Below are 15,034 nucleotides of genomic sequence, written 5' to 3' on the forward strand. Positions count from 1 at the left end.
TACAAAGCGTGCCAAAGTCTGTTTTTTTTTTCGATCTGTAGATGCCCTGTTTGTTTAGAGCAATTCCTCTCTGTTGAGGATGTGTACTGCCACCTAGACAGCCACCGCCAGCCTGACTCTTCCAATCACAGTGCTGCCAGTCCTGACCCCGCACTGGGGAGCGTTGCTTCAATGAGTTCCGCTACTCCTGATTCCAGTGCCAGCCTGGAGAGAGGATCCACACCTGACTCCACCCTGAAGCCCGGCCAGGGCAGTGAACGAGGCCGCAGAAGAGGCAATGACAGTGGGGAAGAGATGGGAATAAGCTTGGTGCATCCTGGTGGAGGTATGTCTTGAGCCGCTGTGTCTTATACCGCTTTGAAAAGCTAATGTCGATTCACTGTATATTTTTTTTTTTGTAACTGTCCAACTCCTAGGTGGAGGAGGAAACTGGGCTAAAGTGACATACTCGTGCCCTTACTGCTCAAAGAGAGACTTCAATAGCCTGGCAGTGTTGGAGATCCATTTAAAAACCATCCATGCTGACAAACCACAGCAGAGTCATACGTGTCAGCTCTGCCTGGACACACTGCCGACACTCTACAATCTCAATGAGCATGTGCGCAAGGCTCACCGTTCCAGCGGAGGAACTGCAAGCCCGGCAGTAGCAGCTTTTCCCCTTCTGCAGTTTACGAATGTGACAGCCTTCCATTGTAACTACTGCCCTGACATGTTTGGAGACATTAACTCTTTGCAAGAACACATAAGAGTGTCACACTGTCTGCCTGGGGGGATTATGGCAGGGTCCACCACATTAGGTAAGAAAAATCATATTATTAAGATGGGAGGGGCATATTAACAGTGGCCGACAAATGTTTACAACATTTTTTTAATCAGAGGTGCAAGTGAACTTTTCTAAATGCATTTTTGCACTGATTCTGAATCTGCCGTAATATTTTCTCAAGCACATCAGGTTTTCATAATAAAGTAGTAATAAATAATAATATAATAACAGTAATATAATATGTAATATTGTAATAGTTATGAATTAAGGGTTAGGTTCATCAACAGGTGGAATGTTTTCTGAAGCGTTAGCTATAAATTTCAATGCATGGTAAGATCTGCATTGCGCAAGCTTGACAAACTCAAAAATGAAAATTAAAATATCTAAAAAAAAAATGGATGTACTAGGATAAAAGTAAAGACTTTTTGGAAATCAGCGTCAGCATTATGTGTAGGGACACATAAAGCCATTTCTGATTAAAATTTTCTATTGAGCAGTGTAATCAATTCAAAGAAACAAAGACAGACGTGGGTGAATTTTTAGTTTTTCAATTAAATCGGTCAGCGAGAACATTAAGAACTGATGGTTCACTAAAGACTTCTTGAAGCAACTGAGGCAAAATGGGGCGCACTACTTATATGCAGAGGCGCTAACTATTTCTGGGAAATTACAAACTGTTCCATTCAGCTGACATCCACACCTCAGTAAAAGTCTAGAGATGAAAGACATCAGGTATGGCTGTTCGAATCAAAATAGAATTTTGTTACATTCAAAGACATTAAAAAAAAAAAAAATGCAAATATGGCGATCAGTATGATTGTCAATTTTCCCAGTTGTTGTTCAAGGAAGAGTCAATGAAGGAACTAGAATCAAATGCTCATCTTTAATTGTTATATGAAATAGACCATGAATGCAAACGCAAAAATCAGTATGCCAGTCGTAAATATATTGATGTATAGTCTACAAGACTCCCATGCATGTGAGATTGGTACCTCATTTTTGTGCCTCTCCGTCTTAGTCGTTAGAATCCAAATGATTTTGCTATTCCAAGTACACCGTATTTGAACACCCCCCACTAACAGTAAGATTGTGGGACCCCACCATAGAGGGGAACCATGCCTTCTTTTGCAACCAGTGCTCCATGGGATTCCTGACGGAGTCTTCGTTAACGGAACACATTCAACAGACTCACTGCACCTCAGCCGTGGCGGGCGGGGCAGCCTCTGGGGGAGCCGTCACCAAATTGGAGTCTCCCGTGCTTCAGTCCGCGTCACAATCATTCATGGAGGTAAATAAGTGGAAAAAAGACAAACGCCTACATCAGTATTTACTCATATTTTTTATTAACCGTTAATTCGGGTATGGTGCAATGAAATACTTTTTCATAAGGCCGCCAAATGAACTGTAACTGCTCATTTTATCGTCTTAATTTCCCTTATGGGAATAATAAAGTATACGGTAATAACTACAGTGATATATAGTATACTGTACGTGAGCTGTTGATATCCACCGATACATTGTATGCTCCCACTCTCTAAGGACATTAAAAGATCATTTTCCACGCACAGGTTTACTCTTGCCCGTATTGCACCAATTCTCCAATCTTTGGTTCGCTCCTCAAGCTCACCAAGCACATAAAGGAGAACCACAAGAACATTCCATTAGCTAACAACAAAAGACAGGCAAAGGTGGCTGACCTAAGCCCCGCCTCCTCGGATGTGGAGATCTCCTCCCCAAAGCGCCACAGACTGGGAGGGGACTCCACGCCTTCCATAGGGAGCAACGGGGACTACCCATGCAACCAGTGCGATATGCGATTTGCCAGCTTCGAGGGCTTCCAAGCCCACCTGAAGTCCCATTTGGAGATGCTACTGAGGCGCCAGTCCTGCCCTCAGTGTAACAAAGAGGACTTTGAATCCCAGGAGGCATTGCTGCAACACCTGACCGTGCACTACATGACCACGTCGACTCAGTACATGTGTGAGAGCTGTGACAAACAGTTCTCCTCAGTGGACGACCTGCAGAAGCACCTGCTGGACATGCACACGTTTGTGCTGTACCACTGTACTCTCTGCCAGGAGGTTTTTGACTCCAAGGTCTCGATACAGGTGAAGGAGCTACTTTCATTTCCTTACAATTTGACCTGCCTGAATAAGTACCGTAGACGTGTAAGGTTTTTTTATTTTTTTTATTTGTTGTTTAGGTTCATTTAGCAGTTAAGCACAGTAATGAAAAGAAGCTTTTTCGCTGCACAGCCTGTGCTTGGGACTTCAGGAAGGAGGCAGAACTTCAGATCCATGTTAAGCATAACCACGTGGGCCAGAGGTCAGGCCTCCCTGGAGGGCTTGGAACAGGTACACCTGTCATTATACTCTGGCATATACAGTACAAGTGTCAACCTTACTGTAGGAAATAACCGCAAGTGGAAACAGCTAAAAAATAAAAAAAACACCACCAACAACTACTAATGCTGTGACCACAAGAAAATATACACAGCAAACACTGGGTCCAGAATCTTTGGATAGTCACATTTACGAAACCACGTTCTCCACACTGCTTTCCCCCATCGTCATCGTAATGCACGCCAAACTCATGTGCAAGGGCTACGTTGCCTTTTTTAATAACCAAGTCGATCATCTTTGTCTTTAGTGCCCAAGATCTAAAGGGGAAGTCAACCCCAAAAAGATGATGTTGAATGCAGCAAAACATGGCATTCTTATTAATATTTGTGAAATATGAGTTAAGTCGTAAAATCCACCCGTTTTTGTCCATCCCACGGGGCGGCCATTTTGCCACTTGCTCTCGTCTGAAAATGACATCAAGGTTCCTCAGGGCTCGGATAACGACCAATCATGGAAAGTCACAAAATGGCCTGACCCTGAGGTGGCTAAAAATGGGTGGATTTTGCTGCTTAACCCTTTTTCCACAAACGCAATATTAATCAGAATACCATGTTTGGACTAGTGAAAGTGCATTGAGCATAGTATTGCAAATAATTTCTGGGGGTTGACTTCCCATTTCATGAATAGCAAAGACAATTTTGTTAAACAGACGCTAAGAATAGATATGAATGTGACGCTGCTGGGATTGGCAAAATCCAACAATAAGACGCATCATTTTTTCCGCCGCAGAGTTTAAAGCTGGGGGATAAAGTTGAGGCTTTCGTCCGAACTTCACGCTGAACTTAAAAGCAGACACGATTTGCCAGTGAAACACCAAAATGACACAAAATAAAGTCGGGGTTCATTTTTGATACCTCAAGATGTATACATCTTTAGAAATTGTTACTATTAATACTAATCCTCAGCAGTCTACAGGATTGATAGACTGACTGTTTACACGTATTCTGCAATCCGGTTTGCGTCTCAAAGGTCTCAAGCCCAGGAAGTGCATCTTCTGTGGAGAGACGTTTGGAACGGAGGTGGAGCTCCAGTGTCACATCACGACTCACAGCAAGAAATTCACATGTCGCTTCTGCGGCAAATCCTTCCACGCCATCTCACTGTTAGAAAGACACCTCAGGGAGAAGCACTGCATCTTTGACGGGGGCAACATCACTGGCAACGGAGGTGGCACGGGGAGCAGCAGTAGCCAGAACGGCACACCGAATGGACTGACTCAGTCGGTCAAGAGAGGAGGAGGAAGCACAGGCGGTGGAGGTGCAGGTGCTGTGGAAAGAACGACAGTGGCGGCCGCGGAGCAAGCCGACCTCCAGAACATGATATTGAAGAACAGTGTCGCCGGGGTAGGAGGAGATACGGCTAACAGCCATGAAGCCAGCGGGGGTGAGGAGGAGCTGGACAATTCTGAGCCCATGTACGCCTGTGACATTTGCGGAGCGGCCTACACCATGGAGTCCCTTCTTCAGAACCATCGGCTGCGCGATCATAACATCCGACCAGGAGAGGATGATGCTGGTAACTGCTTGTTTTTTTTTTTGTTGTTTTCAAACTTGAATCTTATCCATGATTTCTAAGCAGCTGTATTTTTTTTTTAAGTACAATATATTCAATAATGATTGTGTAATGTCAATTGTGAATGTTTATCAAATTACCAGGTTCTCGAAAAAAGAAGGCCGATTTCATCAAGGGGAACCACAAGTGCAACATCTGTTCCAGAACATTCTTCTCCGAGACCGGGCTTCGCGAGCACGCGCAGACGCACCGTGGCCCCGCCAAACACTACATGTGTCCGATATGCGGCGAACGATTCCCCTCTCTGTTAACCCTCACAGAACACAAGGTATACTATCGCTGCTCATAGCCTCATACTGTATATCCCACAATTGACTTGAAGCTGTACACCTTAAAGCGGAAGTCAACCCAAACATAGTTTTTTTCAAGAATATGTTCTATGCAGGCCCACTAGTTGAAACAAGGCATTCTGATAAATATTGCGTTTGTGGAATAGGAATTAATCCACCCATTTTTAGCCATCTGTGGGGGCGGCCATCTTGTCACTTCTGTCGACTAAAAATGACATCACAGTTGCTCAGGGCTCAGGTAACGGCCAATCACAGCTCACCTGTTTTCTGAAGCTGAGCCATGATTGGTCGATATCTGAGCCCTGAGCAACTGTGAAGTCATTTTCAGTCGACAGAAGTGACAAAATGGCCGCCCCCGAAGATGGCTAAAAATGGGTCGATTTAGCTATTTTCCATGAATGCAGTATTTAACAGAACGCCCTGTTTAGAACATATTCTTGAAAAAAATATGTTTGGGTTGACTTCCTCTCTAAGCGTTTTCATTTATTTAGATCCCTGTCAATATTCCCCCATTATATCGTAAAACCTCTCTGCCTGATTAAAAAAGTCTCCTAATGCTGCCTATTTCCTGGAGCATCATGATCATTACTTGGCTTTATTAAAATGACATATTTCCCAAACACTCTTTCACTCTACCCTTCACAGGTGACTCACAGTAAAAGCCTGGACACAGGAACCTGTCGAATCTGTAAGATGCCCCTGCACAGCGAGGAGGAGTTTATAGAGCACTGCCAGATGCACCCTGACCTCCGAAACTCCCTCACGGGCTTCCGCTGCGTGGTCTGCATGCAGACTGTCACCTCCACCCTGGAGCTTAAGATCCACGGCACTTTCCACATGCAGAAGCTTTCCACCGGGTCCGGTCTTGGAGGGACCGGAGGGGGCTCTGGGAACGGAGCGGGGAACGGTTCGGCCTCTTCTTCCCCCAACGGCCAGCTGCAGCATCACAAGCTGTATAAGTGCGCCTTCTGCCTAAAGGAGTTTAAGAACAAAGGAGAGCTGGTGAAGCTGGATGTCAACGGCCTGCCTTATGGACTTTGTGCCAGCTGCATGAGCAGGTAATGCGTAATAGCAGTTCTGTGTAGCATCTATTTTCTTGCTCATTGCTATTCCTATTGCAAGATTTTCAAGGTTGCATTAAAATGTAGTACTGTAATAGACTGGGTAGGAGTTTGCCAGACTGTGCACAGTTGGCTAAACATTCCCGTCCATTATTTCTCTGTTTGAGAAAAGACTAAAGATGATTATGAGACAAGATCAAAATCAAAGCTTTCATTTCTTTCCATTTGAATAATAATGAAGCAATGACAATCCAAGTCAATATCCAGACTTAAAGTCAATCAAGTCAACCCAAATGTATTTTTTTCAAGAATATGGTCTATGCAAGCCATCTAGTTGAAACAAGGCGTTCTGATAAATATTGCCTTTGTGGAATAAGAGTTAATCCACCCAATTTTAGCCATCTGTGGGACGGCCATTTTGTCACTTCTGTCGACTTAGCCGTGATTGGTCGTTACCTGAGTCCTGAGCAGTTTTGATGTCGTTTTCAGTCGACAGAAGTGACAAAATGGCCGCCCCCTGAGATGGCTAAAAAGGGGTGGATTAACTCATATTCCACAAACGCAATATTAATCAGAATGCCGTGTTTCAACTAGTGAGCCTGCTGGGAACATATTTTTGAAAAAAATATGTTTGGTTTGATTTCCCTCTTTAAAGGGAGTTTTCTCCAATGTCAGGCTGTGGTGAAGACCTGGAAAAGCATCACAATTGAAAAAATGCAGACGAATCTCAGTCACAGTCTGAATGCACTTATACTGTAAATCAAACATTTGTCTCTTCCAATCATTTTGCACCAATTAAAAATGTTAAATCAAAAACGACTTGAAATGTGATATTCAATTCCATCAGGGGCACAAACGGCCAGAGCCCCAACCAAGGAGGGGCTCTCACACCCGGGGACGCGCCGGGAGACAAGCCTGCGTCTGGGCTCAGGTGTCCCGAGTGTGGGGTGAAGTTCGAAAGCCTGGAGGACTTAGAGAATCACGTCCAGACCGATCACCCCGAGGTCAGCCCTGAAACGAGTGCAGCCGGGAAGAAAGCGGAGGCTTCGCCTGCACCGAAGGTGAGATGTGATTACTGACTTTGGTGATTTTGTGACGATATATTCCAATACAAATGGACACAATACGACTTATTTGAAAGCATAGCACGTTAAAAAAAAAAAAAAAAAGGGAATTTTGGAGGCGATGTCATGCGGTCAGGGTCAGGGGACTTCCTCCAAAAGTGAAGTGTTGCTGCTGCTGTTTTCTGCAGCTTGCTAGCGTGAGTGGGGGTGTGCTGCCCACTGGGTCTTGCGGCTGGGGTGTGCTGTGGCATGATGGGAGCTGTGTGCTCTACTTGATATTGACAGTCAGGCTCCCTGGGACCTGCCGCATGTCTGTGTTTGAGTGTGTGTGTTTTTTTTTTTCCCTGCGTGTGCATGTGTGTGCGTGGGAGGCAGTTTTCAGGGACCCTCTAGCTTTCTTCCACCTTTGTTTCAGCTTAGCTTGACAGCACAGAGAGGACCAAATGCGGTGTGAGCGTGTGTTTGTGTGTCTGCGTGCGCATGCATGTCTATCAAGGTGCAAACGGCAAAGACACAGTGGTATTGGGGCCTTTGTGTATTTATCTGTTTGTGCATGAGTGATCGCTGTGTGCAATGAATGAGTAAACAGGCCCTCTGCTTCTTTCGAGCGTTGTTTGTCCAACTGTTTAGTATATTTATTTCTCTCCTCTACACACATCTTCTTTCTTTTATTCTCTTTGTGTTTGGGATTCTGTGAGGTTGAATATTCATCGCTTTAGCCTGTAAAAGAGCTGAAGCTCATGAGTGACTCGGCATGTTTACAAATATGTGATTATTAACAACTTGTTCAAATGAGAAACACGTAGCATTCCGCAATTGATTAAAAACATCACGGCTTTCACAGGCTTAAGACTGTATTCTATTATGGACTTGGGTCTTGACTATATAACTGAAAAAATATCTTTTTTTTTTCATGTTTGCTTTTTGCAGAAAAAGACCTACCAGTGTATTAAGTGCCAAATGACGTTTGAGACGGAGCGAGAGATCCAGATTCATGTTGCAAATCACATGATCGGTGAGTGAGGCACATCTTCCCCCCTCTGTTATTATTTCCATTGTGTGTGTGTCGTGTCAGTCTTGGCTAATGACAATGAATGACAACGAAACATGTGCTCTCTCGCGTTTGTCTAATATTGCCACAATATTGCTGTGTAAACACCCACACACACAAAACGCATACACACACACACACACACACACACACACACACGACAGCTTGAGTGTTAAACTTGACATAGGTTGTTCTAGTGCTTTAAATTCTATCCAGGTATAAACTATTGCAGGGTTTGCCAAACCTTTTCTGCTCAAGACCTGAAATTGAAATATTATTCCTCTTTGAAGATTGTTATCGTCATAAAATCAACATATACTGGACAGTGACAACCGACATCCATTTACAAAAAGCCCCTTTCCAAGAAATGTTGTGCCTGCTTGATGATCAATAAAATAGCTTCGAGCATTTCGCTCTCATAATCAACAACTCAATAAAAATTAAGCTGCACCTCATTTTGGGCTTTCAACAAATAATTGTGTATCTGAAAGACTAAAATTGACAGTGCGTATGTTGCCCCCTTTTGCGTTGTTGAACTTCAGCAAGCTATAGCTACGTGCTGTAGGAAGAGAAGCCAAATAATTAATTATCTAAGGACCGCGGGTATTTCAGCGAAGAATGCCCTCAGTAGGTAGAAGTCTACTCTTTTGGTTATTATTTTATGAGCTCACCCTTTCCTACCGAATACACTTTTCCCCTCTTGCAACTAAACTTGCTGCCCTAGCATCTCTGTCATCATGGAGATTAAAGAGGTGGACTCACGATTGGGTCTTGGGGGCGGGGGGGGGGGGGGGGGGGCGGCGGGCGTCTTTGTGTGAGAGAAGCCGTGGGTGTTCGTTTGCTGACATCACTCAGCATCTTCCAGTAATGTCTCGAGACATGACGCGAGTTTTACACCCACCGGCCCCCTGTGGTACACACCCATTGACACATACCCATACACACCCTGATTCACAACATACTTAAAAGCCCGCATGACATCTTCTCCCGTTCACTTTTGTATGTGTGTTGGACTTTTTACTGCTTCACAGCGTGAAATTCCTTTTGTTTGGTTATTTTTGGGGGTCTTCTAAACCTCTAATACACCCATTTCTCTCTCTTCATTTTCTTGTCACTGGGAACTCTCCTCCTTTTTCCTGTTTGATCCACTCGCACACTTACACACGTGGTTGTATTAGTACTGGGTTAATTAACATGCTAATTGTATGAAAGCCTAACACAGAGTAATTATGAAATTGCGGCAGATTATTCTGGGAAGCTTGCACAGTTCCTATTATAAGGTTTGTGATTGAGTGATGGTTACCGTTTTTGATGTTCTTTTCCCGATCACTGCTATCACCAACAGTCGATCACATGCACGCTCAGTAGTGACATAGCATGCGCACACGCAAAGAAACTCATGTGGGCGTTTACTCTCAATTACGATAGCTACTCTGTCTTATTGACGAAAAAAAGCCAAATTTGTAACACACTTGTACGTATGACAGCTTTGACTGGCTGTGGAGAGAAGATCAAGGCCAGTAATATGACCGTCACATGGCTGCATGGGTAATACATGATGCCCCGCTGCGGCCTTGTTAATTACTATGTCAGATAAAGAGTAAGAGAGACAACATTCAGGCCGATAGACCAAAGAGAGGTCCAGGGTGCCTTGTCTTTGAGAGAGACAGTCGCAACAAGTTGGACTTGCACGGCAGCTTTTGCAGCTCAAGCCAAAACCTTATAAAAGGTTTTCTTCAGGTGTATTTTGACAAGAACCTACATTTACAATGATCCACAGGCAATACGGATGGCCGAAATTAAAATTTGCTGTTGGTTTAACGGCCCCTAATTGATTTGAAAAATAGTTGTTGCTTACCACTTTAAAATAGAATTGCCCTTATCTAGTTTTTCTATGTTCTGTTACTGTGACTACATAAAAGGCATCAGGTAAGATGTGATAATATTGAGCACCTGCTTGCCAAAGAATGAGTGATTGCAGTTCGTCTTCACAACCATTTAGTGGACATTTTCAAATATGTCACGATGCCATTATCAAAATATGTTTTAACAATTTCGGACCCCTTTAGGATTTACCTACTTTTGCTTCGCCAATGTCGTTGTGTTTTCAATGCATCCCAATCAGTTGCAGGACTGTGCTTTATTTTCCTTCTATGTGTAAAATTTGGTACTGAAGATTGTGGAGTTGTGCGCTCTACTGAAAGTTTTAACCGGCTGTCAACACCCACACACACCCACACACTGTACGCAGACACCCAAGTCCTTGACTGCACGCTCAGAGAGAGTTGCATGCAGCCACTAAATCCCACTAATCACCTCAGTCTGAATCCCCCAGCATGAGGCCCGACCTCTCATACACGTGTAAGACACACTCTTAATATTTGCACCTCCTCTCTCTTCCTCTTCGCAATACACATGCTTAACACAAATACGTGTCTGCTCCAAACATGCACTCCGTGACCACATACTGAGCGACATGCCCGCTCCCCACTTCCGCTGGCTCTAATCAGTGCGAGTCACTAATTAGCATAGTGATTGTGACCACTGCTCTTCGATCAGGCCAGATATGCCACCCGTGCATGCGCTTTCCTTTCAGACTAAACCCTTTTGTCAGCTCATTTTCAACCAGCTGGCTTTTTTTTTTTGTTTGCTATTTTAGTTGATGATTTTCTCTAAGGCGGCACGACTGTTGACCGGTTTGCACGTCCGCCTCACAGTTCAGAGGTCGTGGGTTCCATCCCGACTCCGGCCTCCCTGTGTGGAGTTTGCATGTTCTCCCCGTGCCTGCGTGGGTTTTCTCCAGGTTCTCCGGTTTCTTCCCACTTTCCCAAAACACGTATGGTAAATTAATTGAACGCTCTAAATTGTCCCTAGGTATGATTGTGAGTGCGAATGTTTGTTTCTGTGTGCCCTGCGATTGGCTGGCAACTAATTCAGGGTGTACCCCGCCTACTGCCCCGTAGACAGCCGGGATAGGCTCCAGCAACCCCTGCGATCCTCGTGAGGATAAGCGCTTTGGGTCAAAAGTTCACTAGACACACTTTTTATTGACCCATAATAGACTGTATGTGGATGACTAGTCTTTAATTAGTCATCATGGTAAAAACCCTTGCCTTCCGCCCCCAGACACACACTCACAATATGAACAGTACATATTACTAACCGTGCCCATTCTCTCCTCCACTCTCCCCAACCCCACCTGCCATCGGGATGGCCTGTAGAAGAGCCCACCTGTCGGCAAGGTTTGTCCCCTTTCTGTCTCACACTCTGAGCAAGGCAGCAAGCATTCCGCTGCCTCACTGCCCATCAGCATCTCATTGACAGCTTATGACTTGCTATGCATAATTTTACAATGACACACTATCATGTTTAAACCACGCTGCATGATCAAATTATTAATGTTCATATTGTCAGTGTTGGACAAGGTGTAATTTTAAAACATCAATACGTGGGGGGAGCGCTTATGGTACTGGACACATTTTGGCACAGTTAATCCTCACGTTCACACTCACAATCCCAGCTGCATGCTTCATTGTCCCTCCCACTCCATGCGCAGACACACACAAATGTATTTGGATGTCCACTCACCTGGATCTAAGGGTTCCCGGTGGAGAGAGCTCGCTAATGATGTGTCTTCGGGACGAGCTTGACTCACCTATTTTCATTAACGTATTCCATTAATGCTCTTACATTAGCTACCCTTACCTAATCACATTCTACTGATGAGTTCCTAATCACCCGTAACTCTAGGGGGCATCCTTCCAGTAGAGTTTCATGCTTGACATGTGACGCTGAATGCAGTCAATCCTTTCTTTACATTTATCAGACCCTATGTGGGAAGTAAAGCCTTAAAGCGGAAGTCAACCCAAATATATTTTTTTCAAGAATATGTTCAATGCAAGCCCACTAGTTGAAACAAGGCATTCTGATAAATATTGCCTTTGTGGTATAAGAGTAAATCCACTAGTTTTTAGCCATCTCGGGGGGGCGGCCATTTTGTCACTTCTTATCGACTGAAAATGACATCACAACTACTCAGGGCTCAGGTAATGACCAACGGCTGATCTGTTTTCTGAAAAGTGAGTCGTGATTGATCGTTACCTGAGCCCTGAGTAGTTGTGATGTCATTTTCAATCGACAGAAATGACAAAATGGCCGCCCCCTGAGATGGCTAAAAACGGGTGGATTTTGCTCATATTCCCCAAACGCAATATTAATCAAGATGCCTTGCTTCAACTAGTGGGCCTGCACAGAACATATTCTTGAAAAAAATCTGTTTGGGTTGATTCCCCATTTAAATAAACCCAGCAGGCTATTTTCTATGTGGTTGCCAGTTGAGAACAGTGAACTCGCAGTCAACCTGTAGTCAGCCAGTCTATTAGCTTGCAGTGAAATCGCTGATGCGCTTCACGAGTAATGTCTGGCTGCTGTCTAAGCAGCCATCCCGCTGGCGGTCGCAGAGCTGGTGTCTCCGTGCTTCGTGACCTTTCTTTTACACTTGTGCATGAATACACTCAACATTATGTATTTGTGTATGCGTGTGTCCTGATAAGCAAGGTCTGGCCTGGTTACTTTGTGTCGCTGAAGACTTAATGAGGCGCGTAAGAAGCTTTTAGAGTGAAAGGGGGTGGATGATGTGGCACACAGTTCATTCATGTGCGTTCTGTGTGTGTGTGTGTGTGCGTTTGCTACCAGCCAGACACATTGGTGTTTTCTTCTGCCCTGCCGCACCTGAACTAATAAGCCTTAGACTAATCTGCCCCTTTTTTTTTTCTCTTGGTGTGTGACTTCACTAATGCTCTGTACTTAACAAAACACTTAGGCTCACCAGTCTTACATGAAATTGATATCACAACAAGCATAGGGAGATTTGCCAACGTTCCTCAACAGCAAGTATCAAAGCTGGCGAAAGTCTTAAATAAACTGGGGGGAAAAAAAGGTACTTAAGGAACATGGCTAATCCCATCATAGGCACAAGCGTCCAGTCTGAGAGACTTTGAAACGCCACAGGAAATGTCTCGTCTCTGCGGATGTGTTTAAATGAGTTGTTGTTTCTTAAAAGATGGAAGCATTAAAAGCATTTTACACACTGACCCCCAGTTGCCCTCACTGCGGCAGTCAATTAATCGAGAGGTTTAGCATGTAATATTTGGAAAACGACCGACGCTCGTGCTAAAGTCACACAGACACTCGGATGCTTTGCTGTCATTATGTGTGATGGTTTATGGGGTGTCAGCGGTTCTCAAGAGATTTGAATTCAGCTAGCATGTGTGCCTCATAGTTCCTGTGTAGAGGTAAAAGCGTAACAATGGCCGTAGAACTGAACCCGGAATGAAGAATGTAGCTGTAGCATAGCAAAAAAAAAAAAAAAAAAAAAAAAGTGATACATGCGTTTCTGTCCTGGCTGCTCAGTACAATGCAACCAAAGTGACAAATTGAAATGAATAATAATCAGTCAAGAATGTGAAGAGAATCATCTGTAAGAAACACATTCTGTAGTTCCGGATCTCTGATCTTATGGTTAATCATTTTCATTTTTGGTCTTTAGTTAGTCAAAGAACAAGCTTCTAAAATGTTAACATGTTTCAAGAAAGGCTCAGGGATGTTGATGCTGGTCGGTGCTGTGATGGTATGAACATAGGAGCAGATGACAGCCCGCCCTCCCCCTCTCTCATGTCTTTCATCCGTCCGTCCATCCATCCATCTAGTCATCCTTCCCTACGTCCCTTCCTCCCTTCTTCCCTCGCCACCTGGAGCCGGCGAGCCGTGACACCGGAGGGAGGGAGGGAGTGATGATGAAGGGACAAGGGACTGGCAAGGGAGGATCACAGAGGGCTAGATGAAGGGGAGAAGAAAGATGAAATGGGGCTGATTGTAAATTAAATAAGATCGGAGATTTTGCTGTGATCGAATTAGCTATCTTGATGATATATTTATCATTAGGTGGTTTTCATTTTCACCCTCGCGTTTCAAATGTTTGAAGACAAGAGACAGTCACCAATCAGTTGACCCGTATGCACTTCCTGTTTGAGTGTGACGCTAATTGCTAAGATTAAAATGAACATGTAAATGTATCTACTCTGGTAGAGAATAGATTTTAGCCACAAACTAACACCTATGCAGAGTTAATCGTGTCTCCGTATGTGTGTTTGTATTGTGTCTTGAAAACTGGGAGCATGCAACCCCCCCCCCCGAGAGCTCATTTTGTCATCTTCTCGCTTGATTTACTTCTTTCTTCTGCTGTTTATTACCAGTCATTACAAGCTGTTTGGAAACCTAATAGGACACACTGACAAATAGACATGAGCCGGATAGTCAACGCAACAGTCATGTCTGCTATGTGAACAAGAGGGTGTGTGTGTGTGTGTGTGTGTTCCTAGGAGGATATTGGCACAAACAGCGCCACTTTACTTAACTTTTATATTCAAATAGTGTGCTTCACATGACTGATGTCTGTTCTTGCACTTTGTGTATGTGTGCTGTGTGTGTGTGTTTTCCGATTGTACTGTATGCCTGCTCTACTTACTGTATAGCTTACTCTACCTGCATTCCCCCTTTGTATACTTGCGCTTGACTCAAGCCGTCCAGGTGTGGCAGCGCCAGCTGCCAAACAACAATTAGGCACAAACACGCACACGTACAAGCACAAAAACACGCTGTCGCTCTTCTCCTTTGCAGAGCGCTTTGCCTTTACGCGCTTCATAAACAGAGGCCAAGCAACAATTAACTCGCTGCTTAATTTGCTAACTATTTTGAATTCATTTTCTGCCGTGACAGGCGCATCTGTCACAGCTGGTGGTGAGTCAGTGGGTGTGTGTGTGTGTGATGTGT

General features: G+C 44.3%; 1 protein-coding gene across 3 annotated transcripts in view; it reads left to right on the forward strand.

The window, feature by feature from the left end:
• Positions 1 to 15,034, forward strand: part of znf423 (zinc finger protein 423) — a 125,092-nt gene that overhangs the window by 58,923 nt on the left and 51,135 nt on the right. For 2 of the 3 annotated variants that reach the window (XM_086028962.1, XM_086028961.1), the window contains exons 9-19: positions 42 to 325; positions 417 to 797; positions 1,870 to 2,051; positions 2,332 to 2,871; positions 2,967 to 3,117; positions 4,135 to 4,680; positions 4,821 to 5,005; positions 5,673 to 6,085; positions 6,936 to 7,149; positions 8,083 to 8,167; positions 11,425 to 11,445. In XM_086028962.1, coding sequence (XP_085885088.1) covers positions 42 to 325; positions 417 to 797; positions 1,870 to 2,051; positions 2,332 to 2,871; positions 2,967 to 3,117; positions 4,135 to 4,680; positions 4,821 to 5,005; positions 5,673 to 6,085; positions 6,936 to 7,149; positions 8,083 to 8,167; positions 11,425 to 11,445 — 3,002 coding nt within the window. The remainder of the gene's footprint in view (positions 1 to 41; positions 326 to 416; positions 798 to 1,869; positions 2,052 to 2,331; positions 2,872 to 2,966; positions 3,118 to 4,134; positions 4,681 to 4,820; positions 5,006 to 5,672; positions 6,086 to 6,935; positions 7,150 to 8,082; positions 8,168 to 11,424; positions 11,446 to 15,034) is intronic. The other variant, XM_086028963.1, reaches the window with a different exon arrangement.

Source organism: Filicampus tigris, chromosome 4, assembly GCF_054856515.1.
Source record: "Filicampus tigris isolate MCC_2025a chromosome 4, RoL_Ftig_1.0, whole genome shotgun sequence".
NCBI classification, from domain to species: Eukaryota; Metazoa; Chordata; class Actinopteri; order Syngnathiformes; family Syngnathidae; genus Filicampus; species Filicampus tigris.